The sequence below is a fragment of the Arachis duranensis genome, unplaced genomic scaffold (assembly GCF_000817695.3).
Source record: "Arachis duranensis cultivar V14167 unplaced genomic scaffold, aradu.V14167.gnm2.J7QH unplaced_Scaffold_57166, whole genome shotgun sequence".
Lineage (NCBI taxonomy): Eukaryota > Viridiplantae > Streptophyta > Magnoliopsida > Fabales > Fabaceae > Arachis > Arachis duranensis.
The window spans coordinates 1-16,320 of record NW_026264965.1 but is presented as its reverse complement, the minus strand read 5'-3'; the positions used below and the strand labels follow the sequence as shown (position 1 = coordinate 16,320).

Below are 16,320 nucleotides of genomic sequence, written 5' to 3'. Positions count from 1 at the left end.
TTTTTTTTTTGGTGGCTACACGGAAAATGAAACTAGTTATAATTAAAATGCATCCAAACAAAAATAAATATAAATGTAATTAAATACAATTAATTATTTGTTAGCAGAAAAACAACTGTATTCTGTTCTCCAAAACTCCCCTTTTGGCCTTTTCTGTTCCCGGTGCTCTTGCTTCCCTCTGTTTCCTTCTGAATGCTATTTCAATTGAAACCTAATCTGCCACTTTCTCATTCTCCTTGCACTCTCCTTTATTCCTTCACTTCCCCTCTCTCTGATTCTCGCGGCAAAATCAACTGATAATGCATCTTGCGCAAAGACTCGCCAAATCGACAAGCTAGGGTTTCCTCCAGAAAATTCGGTTCTCGCCGGGGTTTTGCGGAGGAGACGCAGTCGCCGGCAGCAATGGCCACCAGCTTGCAGATGAGCCCTCAGGTGGAGCAGATCCTCGGCGAAATCCGCGATAACTTTCGATTCCTGGCGTATGTAACTTAATTTTACTACCTCTTCAGATTCAGTTATGCAATGTTTTTGTGTTCGAAATTTTTTTACCTCTGCTCGTATATAATGTTAGAGGGTGCAAGTTAAACTTGTTGCCAATTTTGGGATGTGAATCATACTCGTTTAGCATCTTATTGATTTAGTTAGGGCAGTGATTCTTGAAATTGGAGTGAGCAAAGGGGATAATGTTGAAAATTTTCTGACTTGGTCCTGTGCTTGTATTTGTATGTTTAAGGTTTATAGGCTTAATATATTTGTGAATTTAGGAATTGTATGGTTTGAAGCGGTGTAGTGATGGCCAGTTCTGTATTTATTGAGGTAGCTCATTGTACACAAGTTATGTTATGCTTAGTGAAATGAGCATGGGAGGATAGTGGTGCTACTAGAAGAAGCTATGTCTTGAGAGCCACTAGATTTTGTGAGATATTTCTGTTTTTTATTTTAGCAGGACAAGCTATTCGGTCACTGTTTGATATTCCATTTTTGACTTCTTGTCCTCTAATCTCTATGTAATAGTATCCTTATCTTTATTAATACTATATTCTTTTCTCTCCCAAAAAAGAAGCTATTCATATTGATCAGGACACTAATAGTGCCTCCTTCTCCTCCCACGGAAAAAGGCTATTGATGTTGGTCAGGAGACTAGTAGACTTTCTTTGCAGTTTTTAGTTCCCAATCTATCTGAAGAGAATAATTGGTTTTAAATGCACAAGTATATAAATAAAAAATGAATGTGATGTATAAAATTCATTATTTGAAAAGCTTCCTTAACCTTATAGTTGCATTTCCAGTTAACAGCACAAGTGTATATCGAACAATCATTTTTAGGTTTATTTTATTTATTATTATGTTTTCTCTAGGTGCTTTGGTATTCCCATATGACATAGATCTTTTCTGTTAAAACAATGATCTCTTGAGATTTAGTATGATCATTTGGGTTGCCTCTTTTGCAGTGATGGGCTGGAGGCTATTATTTATTTATTTATTTTTTATAAAAGAATAACATCACTAAGATAGTGGGAAGAATAATAAAGCAAATGGAAGGATAAGAGGTCCTCCTTACGGAGCAAAAAAGCAAACAAAAGAAAAAGCTATCTATGGAATGTAGCTTTCCAATCTCTCAACATGTTTGAGAGGAGAAGTGCTCTGGATAGATCATGAGCTTTATAAAAAATAATGGCCGTATGTCTAATTCTATCCCATAAAACTTGCTTATCTCAAAATCTGTGATTGTGAAGGTACATAAATGGTTCTCTAATCAAATATTCCAAATGGTGGCATATACTGCACATTGCACAGATATTTGCTTCTTTCCTACTCCCCAGATCAGAACCCAATAAAGAGAAATTAATCCAAGGTTGTAAGGCACACCCAGCAATCATCAAAGGCACTAAATAAACTAACAAAGTATTCAATAAGAAAAAACAGCCACTAGATTATACAAAAAACAGATGTGCTATTGATCCTAAATTTATCCCACTAGATCAGATCTTCTTCGTGGATCAAATGGCATCACATTGCCCTTATATAGAGCACACATAACAAACATAATAGGGGAAATTGCCTTAATGTGGCCTTCAAACCTGCTGATGTTTGTTGGTGTTAATTAATGTTGTTGACCATAGTTATCCAAGTAAAGTATTTCTTGAAGGCTGTTATGTTATCCTTCCTTTATTTGTCTCTGTTCAAGCAATGTATTTATTTGTAATTATCTCTGCTTTCTTGTGTATCCTTTGCTGTAGTCACTTTCGCAGTTACTAATTCTTGCTGAAGTGAAATAAATAAAGTTCAATAGATCTATAATCTTTTCAAGTATTCCTATATAGTAATAAAATATTTTCATTTAACATCCAGAAATGGCTTCCAAAGGCTTGATAAGATTAAAGATTCCAATAGACAAAGCAAACAGCTGGAAGAACTCAAGGATAAGATGGTGGAGTGTAAAAGGTTAGTTAAGCATTTCTGTGGTTGTAAACGTGTAATCTTGCTATATCTCAGTGGCAACTGTAACTTTGAGTTGAGTAAGAAGAAAAATGTAGGTTCCTTTCATATTGACTTTACTGGTTTAGTTTTCCTCATGAATTGACTTGCATAAATCTTTTTACTTTGTTAATAACTAATTATCATAAAGAAAATTTCTGCCTAGGAATTTTACCGTCCATTGTAGTATCCAGGGGTCGAATGTTGTATAATAAGAGCAGCACACGGAGTCTTCTGCTTGTAGGTCTTGTAGAAGCTCCATTTTTGTTGTGAAAATTCTCTTCCTTTGTTATCCTTATAATTAGGTGCTTTCCCGATTTTTTATTTTCCAATTCACTTTGCTGTTGGTAGGCACAAGTGGTGAAGACATTTTAATGTGATCTGCTGTAGTTTGCTATTTCCTTTATCAATGCATCCCAACTTTCTGGAGTATGAAGCCTTATGTTTTATGTTTTTATTACAGGTTGATAAAGGAGTTTGATCGAGAAATTAAAGATGAAGAGGGAAAAAATCCCCCAGAAGTGAACAAGCAACTTAATGATGAAAAGCAATCAATGGTTAGTGCCGAAAACCTTTCTATTTTGGATGCTCACGTTTTGGAAGGGGTACAATATCTTCAACCTCAAAGTATTATGAATGTGGCGATATTTTTCTTTTCACATCTTTGTAAATGATTTGCATTGCTAAATGTGGGTCTCAGGCTTTTTCATCATGATCTAGGGTGGGGTAGATTTGGTTGTTCTCATGCTCGTTTATAAAACTTTAGAAAACTTAGAAAACTTTAGAAAATCCTAGAAAACGTTAAAAAACATAAAAAATTCTAAAAAATTTTAGAAAATAAAAAAAAAATAATAAAAAACCTTAAAAAATCTTAAAATTTCTAAATTTTAGAAAACCCAAAAAATTTCAAAAAATCGTAGAAAATCCTAAAAATCTAAAAAAATCCTAAAAAATCTAAAATCCAAAATTCCCTTAAAATTTAGAAAATCCTAAAAAACTATAAAAACACTAAAAAATCCTAAAAATACTAGAAAACTTCTAAAAAATCCTAAAAAAACAAAAAATCCCTAAAAATCTAAAAAATCTTAAAAATCCTAGAAAACCCTAACAAACTCTAAAAACTTGAAAAAACCCAAGAAAACTCTAGAGAATCCTAAAAAATCTTAAAAATATTAGAAAATTCTAAAACACTCTAAAAAACCTTAAAAACGCTAAAAAATTCTAAAAAACCTTAAAAACTCTAAAAAATCCTAAAAACATTAGAAAATTCAAAAATCCTAAAAACCCTAAAAATTCTAAAAACCTTTAAAACCCCTAAAAAAATCCTAAAACGCTAAAAAGCTAAAAAACCCCAAAAACAATAAAAAACCCTAAAAACCATCGAAAACTCTAAAAACTTTAAAACCCTCCTAGAAAACTCTAAAACCCTCCAAAAATCCTAGAAAACCCTAAAAAAAACCTAAAAACACTAAAAATCCTAGAAAATTATCCTACAAAACCCTAGAAAATCTTAAAAAATCCTTGAAAACCGTAGAGAATCCTAAAAAATTCTAAAAACACTCGAAAACTCTAAAACATCCTAGAAAAACCTTAAAAACCCTAGAAACTCCTAAAAATCCCAAAAAAGTCTAGAAAATCCTAAAAAAACTCTAGAAACCTTTGAAAACGCTAAAAAACCTTAGAAAAACTTAAAAGTTCCAAAAATTCTAAAAATCTTAGAAAATCTAAAAATTCCCAAAAACCTTAAAAAATCTTAAAAATCCTAAAAAACTCTAGAAAATTCTAAAATTCCTAAAAATCTTAGAAAAATCTAAAACACCCTAAAGAACCTAAAAAAACCCTAGAAAACGCTAAAACCCTCAAAAAAATCCTAAAAACCTTAGAAAACCCTAAAAAGTCATAAACTAGAAACTCTTAAAAACCCTAAAAAAACAAAAAAAACACTAAAAACCTACAAACCTTAAAAAATCCTAAAAACCCCTAGAAAACCATAACAAACCCTAAAAATTCAAAAAAACCCTAGAAAATCCAATAAATCCCTAAAAATCATAAAAAACCCTAGAAAACCTAAGAAAATCCTAGAAAATGCTAAAACCCTAAAAAAAATTCTAAAAACCTTAGAAAACCCTAAAAAGCCATAAAACCCTTAGAAAACCCTAACAAATCCTAAAAATTCAAAAAAAACCCTAGAAATTCCAAAAAATTTCTAAAAACCATAAAAAACCCTAAAAAACCCTAGAGAATCCTAAAAAATCCTAAAAGGCCTAGAAAACTCTAAAACATCCTAGAAAACTTTGAAAATCGTAAAAATCCTAGAAAACCATAAAAAAATCTAAACCTTTAAAAACTATAAAAAACTCTAAAAAATTCTAGAAAACCATAAAAAATCCTAGAAAACCCTAAAAAAACTAAAAAATCTATAAAAAACCTAGAAAACTCTAAAAAAACCCAACCTTGAAAAATCCTAGAAAACCTTAGAAACTCCTAAAAATTTCTAAAAACACTAGAAAATTTTAAAACACTCTAGAAAATCGTAAAAAACCCTAGAAATTCCCAAAAACTCTAAAAATTCTATAAAACCTAAAAAACTTTAAAACCTTTGAAAACCTTAGAAAATCCAAAAAAACTCCAAAAACCCTAAAAAACCAAAAATTATAAAAAACCCAAAAATCCCTAAAAATCATAGAAAACGTTAAAAACCTTAAAAACACAAAAAAATCTCTAAAAACTCTAGAAAATCTAAGAAAACCCTACAGAATCCGGGAAAAATCCTAAGAACACTAGAGAATTCTAAAAACCCAAAAAAACCTTAAAAAATCCTAAAAAATCTTAAAAAATTCTAAAAAACGCTAAAAACCCTAGAAAATCCAAGAAATCCGAAAACACCTAAAAAATCATAGAAATCCTAGAACACACTAGAAAACCCAAAAATTCCTAAAAATCCTAGAAAATTCTAAAAAACCTAGAAAACTCTAAAACACCCTAAAAAACCTTAAAAAACCCTAGAAACTCCTACAAATCCCAAAAAAGTCTAGAAATCCATAAAAAATCCTAGAAAAACCAAAAATTCCTAAAAACCTAAAAACCCTAAAAAAATAATAAAAAAATCCCTAAAAATCTCTAAAAACCCTAAAAAAACCCTAGAAAATCCCAAAAAATCTTAAAACACAAGAAAATTCTAAAACATCTTAGAAAACCATAAAAAATCGTAAAAATCCTAGAAACTCCTAAAAATCCCAAAAAAGTCTAAAAAACCATAAAAAACCCAAGAAAAACCTAGAAATCCCTAAAAAACGCTAGAAAACTGTAAAAACCATAAAAAACTCTAAAAACTCTAGAAAACCCTAAAAAAACTCAAAAAATCCTAAAAACCCCACAAAAGTCTAGAAAATCATAAAAAATTCTAAAAACCCTTGAAAACTTTAAAAAACCTTGAAAATCCTAAAAAAATCCTAAAAATCGTAAAAAATCCTAAAAAAAACCTAAAACCCTAGAAACCCAAAAATAAAATAAAAACCCTAAGAAATCCTAAAAAAACCTTAAAAATCCTAGAAAACCAAAAAAATTCCTAAAAACCTTAAAAAACGCTAGAAAACCTTAAAAAACTATTAAAACCCTAGAAATTCCTAAAAACCTCAAATAACCCTAAAAATTCTAGAAAACGGTAAAAACCATAAAAAATCCTAAAAAATCCAAAAAACCTTAAAAATCGTAAAAAATCATAGAAAATTTAAAATCCTAGAGAATCTTAGAAAACGCTAAAAACCATAAAAAAATCTTAAAACTCTTAGAAAATCCTAGAGAATCCTAAAAAAATCCTAAAAACTCTAGAAAACTTTAAAAAATCGTAAAAACCCTAGAAACTCCTAAAAATTACAAAAAGCCTAAAAAATCATAAAAAATCCTAAAAACACCCTAAAAAACACAAAAATTCCTAGAAATCCTAGAAAACTCTAGAAATCGGTAAAGAACCATAAAAAATCCTAAAACTCTAGAAAATACTAAAAATTTTTAGAAATCCTAAAAACCTTAATAAACCTAAAACCCTAAAAATCTTTAGAAATCCTAGAAAACCCAAAAATTCCTGGAAATCCCTAAAACATCCGAAAAAACCCTAAAAAACCATAGAAAACCCAAAAAATTCCTAAAAAACTCTAAAAACCCTAGAAAATCCCAAAAAATTCTAGAAAATCTTAAAAAATCGTAAAAATTTTAGAAACTCCTAAAAACTCGAAAAAACCCTAATAAACCTTAAAAACTTTTGAAAATCCTAACAAATTCTAGAAAAACCTAAAAACCTTAGAAAAACCTAAAAATTGTAAAAACCCTAAAAAATATTAGAAAATTTTAAAAACGCTAAGAATCCTAGAAAACACTAAAACACTCTAGAAAACCAAAAAAATCCATAAAAACTAGAAAAGCCTAAAATCCATAGAAAACTCCCCTAGAAAACCTTACAAAACACTAAAAAATCATAGAAATTCCTAAAAACCCTAAAAATCCCTAAAAACTCTAAGAAACTCTTGAAAACCCTAAAAAATTTAAAAAATCCAAAAAACCTAAAACCTAAAAAATCTTAGAAAACCCAAAAATCCTAGAAAACTTAAGAAAATCATAGAAAACCATAAAAAATCATAAAAACCCTAGAAAGTTCTAAAAAACAGTAGAAAACCCTAGAAAATCCTAAAAAATTCTAAAAATACTAGAAAACTCTGAAACACCCTAGAAAACCTTAGAAAATTGTAAAAATCCTAGAAATTCCTAAAAACCCAAAAAAAGCATATAAAATCATAAAAACTTTAGAAAACAAAAAATTCCAAAAACCCTAGAAAACCCAAAAATATTTTAGAAAACCTAAAAATCCTAGAAAAATAAAAAGACCCTAAAAACTTTAAAAAATTCTAAACACTAGAAAACTCTAAAACACCCTAAAAATTCTAAAAGATCCTAGAAAACGCTGAAAATCATAAAAAACCTTAAAAAACAAAAAAAAAACTTTAAAATCTCTAAAAAATTCTAGAAAACCCATAAAATCCCCAAAAACCTGCAAATCCCTAAAAAATCTATAACCCTGAAAAATCATAGAAAACCTAAGAAAATCCTAAAAAATGCTAAAATCCTCAAAAAATCCTGGAAAACACTAAAAAGCCATAAAAATCTTCAAAAAAATTCTAAAAATGCTAGAAAAACTAAAAAATCCTAACAAACCCTAAAAACCCGAAAAAATCATAGAAAACCCAAAAAGTCCCTAAAAACTCTCAAAAACCTAGAAGACCCTAGAGAATTCTAGAAAATTCTAAAAACACTAAAAAATTCTAAAGCACCCTAGAAAACTTTAAAAAACCGTAAAAATTCCAGAAAAACTCTAATAAACCATAAAAAAACTTGAAAAACCTTTGAAACCCCTAGAAAATCTTAGAAATTCTAGAAAATCTTAAAACACCCTAGAAAACCCAAAAAATCTATAAAAAATTAGAAACAACCTTAAAAAACTCCTAAAAATCCTAGAAAATTCTACAAAACATTAAAAAATTTTTATAAAACCCAAAAAATCACTAAAACTCTAAAAAAACTTAAACACCCTAAAAAACCTAAAACCCTAAAATCTAAGAAAATCCTAGAAAATGCGAAAAACCTTAAAAAAAATCCTAAAAAACCTAGAAAATCCTAAAAAACACTAAAAAACCCTATAGAATCATAAAAAATCCTAAAACACTAGAAATTCTAAAACACCATAGAAAACCTTAAAAAATCGTAAAAATCCTAGAAACTCGTAAAAACAAAAAAAGCCTATAAAACCAAAAAAACCCTTGAAAACCATAAGAATTCCAAAAACCCTAAAAATTCCAAAAACCTTAAAAAATTTTAGGGAAAAAGACAGATAGGTTCCTAACTTTTTAAACTTTTGACAAATACATCCCTGACAAAATTTAAATACAAAGAAGTCCTTGACTTTAACAAACGGAGGACAATTTAGTCCTTCCGTCTATTTGCCTCTCATACACCTAACGGAATTGGCTGATGTGGCTGAAACGGTGTACAGGTGTCCGTTACGGTGCCACGTTGGAAGGGGAAAAAGGTTCGAAGGACAAATAAGTCCTTGACGTCATTTTACAAATAAAATTCGAAGGACAAATAGGTCCTTGAGAAATTTTTTTTCATTATACTTCTATTATGCTTCTATTATGAGAATTTAGTTTAATAAAATTAGGCTAATTTTTTTTTGTATGGAAAAAATATTGGTGTTTTTGTTGCAAATGGGAGAATGTAGTGTAATTATAGATGGGTAGATTTTTTTTGTGGGAAGTCAACACGTGGGTGGCGTGGTGAACACGTGGCATCATTCTGGCCAACACGTGGGGGGCGTGTTGAACACGTGGCAGCATCTTAGCCAACACGTGGGGGCGTGTTGAATAATTTCCACAATACTGTAATACACTTCAAATGTCAATATTCAACCAAAACACCAATTTTCTTTTCATATTAAAAAAATTCTACAATTTAAATTATTTGTATTAAAATTGCAGAAATTGGACTTGTTCTGTTTCTATTTTTTTTTTTAAATTGCATTAGTTCAGTTTTAGTGCATTTGTGTATTATATTAGAATTTGTTAAATTGCATTAGTTAGCATCAATTCATTTATGCATCAAGTTAGCATTAGTTCATTTGTGCATCATTCATGTATTAAGTTAGCATTAGTGCATTTGTGTATTATACTAGAACTAGTATTTTTATGCATAATAACATTACGAGAATATATATTTTTTTAAATTATAGTTCACTTTGTTCTAACAGTATAAATTATGCATGATACAAAAGATTTATAAAATCAAACTACTTTTACAAAAAAGTCGTAAGTTGACAAAAATTTTTGATTAAGAAGACCAAGATATCTGCAGATAAAAAATTAAATAATAAGATTTTTAGTTATTATTTTTATATGAAAAAGTCTAATTTTTTATTAGTAATTAATTTTAACATTCGTTATCTAAAATTTAAAATAATTTAATGTGTATAATTTTACATTTAAAATATTTTAATTGTAAAAAAATATCGAATGACATATTTTGATTTGTCAAATTACTAATATAAAATATAATTATATATAGAGTAAAAATAGTAGAGAGAAATATAAAAATGGAGAGAGGTAGATGAGAGAATTTAGGAAATGAGTTTATTAATTTTAAAAAAAAAATTCTCAAGGACCTATTTGTCCTTCGAACTTTATTTGTAAAATAACGTCAATGACTTATTTGTCATTCGAACTTTTTTTCCCTTCCAACGTGGCACCGTAACGGACACCGTTTCAGCCACGTCAGTCAGTTCCGTTAGGTGTATGAGAGGCAAATAGACGGAAGAACTAAATTGTATTTGTCAAAAGTTTGAAAAGTCAGGGACTTATTTGTCTTTTTTCCAAAATTTTAAAAATCCCAAAAAAAATCCTAGAAAATTTGAAAATCCCTAAAAATCGTAAAAATCCCAAAAATTCTAAACCCCTCCAAAATTCCAAAAAATCCTAAAAACTATAGAAAATCTAAGAGAATCTTAAAAAATGCTAAAAATCGAAAAAAACTATAAAAATTCTAGAAAATCCAAAAATTCCTAAAAATCTTAGAAAATCTTAAAAAATTCTAAAAAATCCTAAAAATCACAAAAAAGCCAATAAAACCATAAAAAAAACCTAGAAAACTTTGAAAACTCTAAAAATCATAAAAAAATCCTAAAAAATTCTAGAAAATAAAAAAAATCTCTAAAAATTTTAGAAAATTCTAAAACTCCTAAAACCCTAAAAAATCCTAAAAACATTAGAAAACTGTAAAAATCCTAGAAACTCTTAAAAACTCTAAAAAGCCCTAAAAAAGCATAAAAACCCAACAAAATTCTAGAAAACTCAAAAAATCTATAGAAAACTCAAAATCCTAGAAAACCCTAAAAAATCTTAGAAAATTCTAAAAACACTAGAAAATTCTAAAACACCGTAGAAAACCTTAAAAACTCCTAAAAACCTTTGAAAACCCTAAAAAACTAGAAAAATTTAAAAACCCCAAAAACCCTAAAAAACCTTAAAAACGCTAGAAACCCTAAAAAAATCATAAAAACACTCTAGAAAACTTTAAAAAACCGTAAAAATCCTAGAAACTCCTAAAAATTGCAAAAAAGTCTAGAAAACTATAAAAAATCCTACAAAACCCTAAAAATCCTAAAAACTCCTAAAAAATCCTAGAAAATCCTAAAAAATTTTAAAAACACTAGAAAACTCTAAAACACCCTAGAAACTCCTAAAAACTCCAAAAAACCTAAAAATCATAGAAAATCCTAAAAAATTCTAAAAATTTAAATGACCTTAGAAAACCCAAAAATCTCTAAAAACTCTAGAAAACCCTAACAAATCATAACAAATCCTAAAAACACTAGAAAACTCAAACACCCAAAAAAAACTTTAAAAAATCATCAAAAATCCTAGAAACTCCTACAAATCCCAAAAAAGTCTAGAAAATCATTAAAAACCCTAGAAAAATCTAAAAATTTCAAAAATCTTAGAAAACTATAAAAAATTCTAGAAAAACCTAAGAAAACAATAAAAAACCCCTAAAAATTTTTAAAAATCTTAGAGAATCCTAAAAACACAAGAAAACTCTAAAACACTTTAGAAAACCATAAAAAATCGTAAAAACCCTAGAAACTTTTAAAAACCCCAAAAATCTTAGAAAATCATCAAAAATCCAAGAAAAATCTAAAAATTCCAAAAATCCTAAGAAATCATAGAAAACGGTAAAAATCATAAAAAACTCTAAAAATCGTAGAAAATCCTAAAAAATTCAAAAAATTTCACTCCTAAAAATTCTAGAAAATCCTAAAAAATAAAAAATCCTAAAAGTCGTAAAAAATCCTAAAAAAACTTAAAATCTCTAAAAATTCTAGAAAATCGTAGAAAACGCTAAAAACTTTAAAAACCCTAGAAAATCCTAAAAAACCATAACAAACCCTAAAAACCCTAAAGAACCATAAAATTCCTAAAAAATCTTAGAAAACTCTAGAAAATCCTAAAAAAATCCTAGAAAATCAAAAAAATTCTTAAAAATTCTAAAAAACTCTAGAAAATCCTAGAGAATCTTAAAAAACCATAAAAAATCCTAGAAATTCCTAAAAAATTTAAAAAAGTTTAGAAAACCCTTAAAAACCCTATAAAACCAAAAAAATCCTAAAAATCCTAAAAAATGCTAAAAATCCTAAAAAATCTCTAAAAACCCTAGAAATCCCTAGAGAATCCTAAAAAATCCTAAAAACACCCTAGAAAATCCAAAAATTCCTAGAAATCAGTAAAAAACCATAAAAAACTCTAAAAACCCTAGAAAATCCTGGAAACCCTATCAAACCATAAAACCTAAAAGAGCTAAAAAAATCCTAAAAACACTCGAAAATCCTAAAACACCCTAGAAAATCTTTAAAAATCGTAAAAATCCTAGAAACTTTTAAAAATCCCAAAAAAGCCTAGAAAATCTAAAAAATCCTAAAAATCTTAGAAAATCCAAAAAAACTCCAAAACCCTAAAAAATCAAAAACCCTAAAAAACCTAAAAATCCCTAAAAACTATAGAAAACGCTAAAAACCTTCAAAAACGTAAAAAAAATCCCTAAAAACACTAGAAAACTCTAAAACACCCTAAAAAACATTAAAAATTCGTAAAAACTCTAGAAAATCCTAAAAAACCCTAAAAACCCTAAAAATTTCTAGAAAATCTTAGAAAACCCTAAAAGACGCTACTCTAAAAAACTTAGAAAACCAAAAATCTATAAAAATCCTAGAAAACTCTAAAATACCTTAAAAAACCATAAAAAAAACCCTAGAAACTCCTACAAATCCCAAAAAAGTCTAGAAAACTATCAAAAATCCTAAAAAACCTAAAAATCCAAAAAATTTTAGAAAACCATAAAAAATCCTAAAAACCCTAGAAAACCCAAAAATCCCTAAAAACCTAGAAAACCTAAGAAAACAATAAAAAATTCCTAAAAATCTCAAAATCCTAAAAAATTCTAGAAAATTCTAAAAAATCATAAAAACACAAGAAAACCCTAAAACACCTTAGAAAACCATAAAAAATCGTAAAAATCCTAGAAACTCCTAAAAATCCAAAAAAATCTAGAAAACCATCAAAATCCCAAGAAAAACCTAAAAATCCCTAAAAAATGCTAGAAAATCTTAGAAAATCCTAAAAAACTCAAAAAATTCTAGAAAATCCTTAAAAATCCTAGAAAATCTTAAAAAGCCGTAAAAGTCCGAGAAACTCCTAAAAACCCCACAAAAGCCTAGAAAATCATAAAAAATCCTAAAAAAACCTAAAATCCTAGAAAACCCAAAAATCCCTAAAAGCCCTAAGAAATCCTAAAAAATCGTTAAAAATCCTAGAGAATCCTAAAAAAATTCTAAAAACACTAAAAAATTGTAAAAAATTCTAGAAAACCCTAGTGAATACTAAAAAAAAAAAATCCTAAAAACTCCTAAAAACTTCAAAAAGCCTAAAAAACCATAAAAAAAACCTTAAAAACTCTAAAAAACACAAAAATTCCTAGAAATCGGTAAAAAACCATAAAAAACTCTAAAACCCTAGAAAATACTAAAAATTCCTAGAAATCCTAAAAACCTTAATAAACCTAAAACCCTACAAAACCCTAAAAATCCTTAGAAATCCTAGAAAATCCAAAAATTCTTGGAAAACCCGAAAAAATCATAGAAAATCCGAAAAATCCTAGAAAACTCTAAAAATTGTAAAAACCCTAAAAAATCAGAGAAAATCTTAAAAATGCTAATAATCCTAAAAATCCCTAAAACACCCTAGAAAATCCAAAAAAAATCCATAAAAACTAGAAAAGTCTAAAAACCATAGAAAACCCTACAAAACACTAAAAAATCCTAGAAATCCCTAAAAACCCTAAAAATTTTAGAAAATCCTAAAAACCCTTATAAAATCCAAAAAACCCTTATAAAATCCAAAAAACCCCTAAAAACCCTAAAAAACCTAAAAACTCTAAGAAACTCTTGAAAACTCTAAAAAATCCAAAAATTCCTAAAATCCATAGAAAACCAAGGAAAACCCTAGAAAACGCTAAAAACCATAAAAAACCATAAAAACCCTAAAAAGCCCTAAAAAACACTAGAAAACCTTAGAAAATCCTAAACACTAGAAAACTCTAAAACACCCTAAAAATTCTAAAAGATCCTAGAAAATCCAAAAAAAACCTTAAAATGCCTAAAAAATCCTAGAAAACCCATGAAATCCCAAAAAACCCTACAAATCTGTAAAAAATCATAGAAAACCCTAGAAAACACTAACAAGCCATAAAAACCCTAAAAATGCTAGAAAACCCAAAAAATTCCTAAAAACTCTAAAAAACCCTAAAAACCTTAGAAAATCCTAGAGAATTCTAGAAAATCCTAAAAACACTAGAAAACTCTAAAATACCCTAGAAAACCCAAAAAATCCATAAAAAATTAGAAAAGCCTAACAACCATAGAAAACCTTAAAAAACACTTATAAAACCCTAAAAAAACCTAAAAATCCTAAAAAAACCATAAAACACCCTAAAAAACCTAAAATCCCTAGAAAACAAAAACTTCCTAAAACCTAAAAAACCCTAAAAAAATACTAGAAAACCCAAACAACCCTAAAAATTCTAGGAAACCCTAGAAAACCATAAAATTCCTAAAAACCCTAAGAAATTCTAAAAATCATAGAAAATAAAAAAAAATCATAAAAACACTAGAAAACTTTAAAACACCCTAGAAAACTTTAAAAAACTGTAAAAATCCTAGAAACTCCTAAAAACTCTAAAAAAACCATAAAAAGTCTAGAAAACCCAAAAAATCCATAAAAAACTAGAAAACTCTAAAATTCTTAGAAAATCCTAAAAAATCGTAAAAATCCTAGAAACTCCTAAAAATTGCAAAAAAGCCTAGAAAACCATAAAAAATCCTACAAAACCCAAAAAGTCCATAAAAACCAAGAATATCCTAAAAATTTCTAAAAAAATCCTAGAAAACCCTAGAGAATCCTAAAAAATCTTAAAAACACTAGAAAACCGTAAAAATCGTAAAAACCCTAGAAACTCCTAAAAACTTCAAAAAACCCTAAAAAACCATAAAAATTCCAAAATATTATTTTTTTATTTTTAAACTACAAAATATTTTTTCTAGTTGTAAAAAATTAATAAATTCTAAAAATATTCAAAAAAATAAAAAATTTTAATTTTAATTTTTCAAATTAATTTATTCTTAATTTGTGAACAAGTGCAGCAAAAAAAGTCAACTATCGGGGTGTAGGATTATCCAGTGAATAAAAAAATAAAAAATATTTCAAAGGAAATAAATAAATATTCCAGTTCCTAGGTTCTGATCGAATTGACTTAAAGCACCTTAAGAATGAATCCTACTCAGCATAAAACTCAATATATGAGCAAATGACTAGAATTTACTGCTAAACATATTAAACTTCATCTCGCATGAACAATATTGAAGCATTACCCTTTTATTTTTTGCACCTTATATTCAATTAGAATTTACATCCAAATGGTCACTACTGTAGAACCCACCTCCACTAAGCAAAGCATCCAATACCTAGTCATCCAAGATGCTTGTGATAAGACAAGTATGTTTGCATATAATGTTAGCTTGTAGGTCATTTATTGAAGGAGTTTGCCATAATTGAAGGCCTAGATATAAAATCAAACCAGAGATAATCCAATTGAAGATGTTCAAGGTATTAAAACTACTACTACATCTCCCCTTGGAATGGTGAAATTGCAAGCAGTGAGAGAGTAAACCAACACAGCTCTACCTATAGTCCCCCCAAGTCCCTGCATCCAACCTAGTCTTGGGCTCTATCTAAACCAACACAGCCCTACCTACATCCAGGGTGTTTGCACCCTCGGACACCACTCCCAGAGCCGGGCTTCCGAGAATCGCAATCTGTCTCAAGAAATAAAAACAATATAGTAATTGAATTGAGAGAATCACCAGGGTGAGAAACATTTTTGCTTCGAAACACTAGGTACTCAATGTGAATATAACAGAACCACAATGCCTACAATTAATACAGTTACACGGCATAAAAAAAATTTGAGGAAGCCATACTTTAGTGCTCTCATACACATTTGTAACTAGTCTAAAACCTTTCCCATGAATTACGCAATTACAGTGAATAGATTATCAATGCCAAAAAATAAAACACAACTATGAAGACATGAATGACTTGATACCAAACAAATAGCAGCACAAAATTCAAAATCTTATACATTTAACAACCAAAACGAAATAAAAATGAAGAAACTAACTCACCTGTTCTGGCAGATCGAGTGTGCAGGCAGCAAGGCGAGGCAAGGTGCGGCGAGATAAGGCGAGGCGCGCCGAGTGGCGGACAGGGCTTCGACAGATCAATCAGTGCAGATCCTCAGCGACCGACGGAAGCTATGGATGAAGACGACGGATCGATAGCTATGGATGAAGATGATGGACCGACGGAGGAGAACGCACCACACACGATTTTCAGGGAGCAAATTGGGGGCGGGCTGGGATTTTTTTTTCCTTTGGGACAAAATGGCAAGGGGGTTTTGGGTATTTTGAAAAAATAGAGATATCTCCAGTTAGTTACCTAATGTAAACAGAAGAAAACATAGAATATTCTGTTATCTTAGACGGTATTCTCACGGCAGGGACTTAATTGAAAAAAAAATTAACGTATAGGGACCTAATTGAAAATTCGGTAAAACTATAGGGACCTGCAGAGTAATTAAACCAATTTTTTACTTTTAAATTTTTAAGTTATATTATTAAATATTTTTTTATTT

General features: G+C 28.7%; 1 protein-coding gene across 5 annotated transcripts; it reads left to right on the top strand.

Annotated features, from left to right (window-relative positions):
• Nucleotides 1–112: 112 nt before the first annotated feature.
• Nucleotides 113–16,293, top strand: LOC107472337 (novel plant SNARE 13). 5 transcript variants are annotated; one of them, XM_052256654.1, is made up of 4 exons: nt 113–479; nt 2,353–2,445; nt 2,942–3,035; nt 15,824–16,293. In XM_052256654.1, the coding sequence occupies exons 1-4, from the start codon at nt 403–405 to the stop codon at nt 15,866–15,868; spliced, it is 309 nt and encodes a 102-aa protein (XP_052112614.1). In that variant the 5' UTR covers nt 113–402; the 3' UTR covers nt 15,869–16,293. The 5 variants fall into 5 exon arrangements, with proteins under 5 accessions (XP_052112614.1, XP_015947348.1, XP_052112613.1 ...); XM_016091862.3 differs by lacking the exon at nt 15,824–16,293 and adding an exon at nt 8,522–8,964; XM_052256653.1 differs by lacking the exon at nt 15,824–16,293 and having other exon boundaries at nt 2,942–3,003; nt 3,034–3,190.
• Nucleotides 16,294–16,320: the final 27 nt, after the last annotated feature.